The sequence below is a fragment of the Sinocyclocheilus rhinocerous genome, unplaced genomic scaffold (genome assembly GCF_001515625.1).
Source record: "Sinocyclocheilus rhinocerous isolate Xijiao unplaced genomic scaffold, SAMN03320098_v1.1 C35890051, whole genome shotgun sequence".
Lineage (NCBI taxonomy): Eukaryota > Metazoa > Chordata > Actinopteri > Cypriniformes > Cyprinidae > Sinocyclocheilus > Sinocyclocheilus rhinocerous.
Window position 1 is genome coordinate 1 of NW_015766767.1, and position 687 is coordinate 687.

General features: G+C 52.7%; 1 protein-coding gene across 1 annotated transcript; it reads left to right on the plus strand.

Annotated features, from left to right (window-relative positions):
- Positions 1-3: 3 nt before the first annotated feature.
- On the plus strand, positions 4-684 carry LOC107735227 (somatostatin receptor type 5-like; the record flags this gene model as incomplete). Its single annotated transcript, XM_016546983.1, has 1 exon — positions 4-684. A coding segment is annotated over one exon (681 nt), but the record flags the coding sequence as incomplete, so codon positions are not given.
- Positions 685-687: the final 3 nt, after the last annotated feature.

Below are 687 nucleotides of genomic sequence, written 5' to 3' on the forward strand. Positions count from 1 at the left end.
TTTGGCAACTTCCTCTGTCGTATTCTGATGTGGGCAGACTCCATCAGTCAATTTACTAGCACATTCTGTCTGACAGTAATGAGCATTGATCGCTATATGGCTGTGGTACATCCTATCCGCAGTGCAAGGTGGCGGCGGCCTAGTGTTGCCAAGGTGATAAATAGCATGGTATGGGCACTGTCCTGTCTGCTGACGCTGCCAGTCATCATTTACTGTGATGTTCAGCCGGAGCTCAACACCTGCAACCTCAGCTGGCCTGAACCGCGTGACGTGTGGTCAGCTGCTTTCATCCTCTACACTGCCATACTAGGTTTCTTCTGCCCACTTCTGGTCATCTGCCTGTGTTACCTGCTCATTGTAATCAAGGTAAAGTCCGCCGGTGCACGAGCGGGTCTCTCCAAACGCCGTAAGTCTGAGAAGAAAGTGACAAGAATGGTGGTGATCATCGTGGTGGTGTTCGTCCTGTGCTGGCTGCCATTTTTCATACTTAACATCCTCAACCTGATCAGCACGCTCCCGGAGAACGGCCTCGTCACCGGCATCTACTTTCTCACCGTCATCCTGACCTACGTCAACAGCTGCGCCAATCCGCTGCTCTACGGGTTTCTGTCGGACAACTTCAAGCGGAGCTTCAAGCAAGTGCTGTGCATCCACAGGGTCAACGGGGTCAGCGAGGTTCACCCTGGT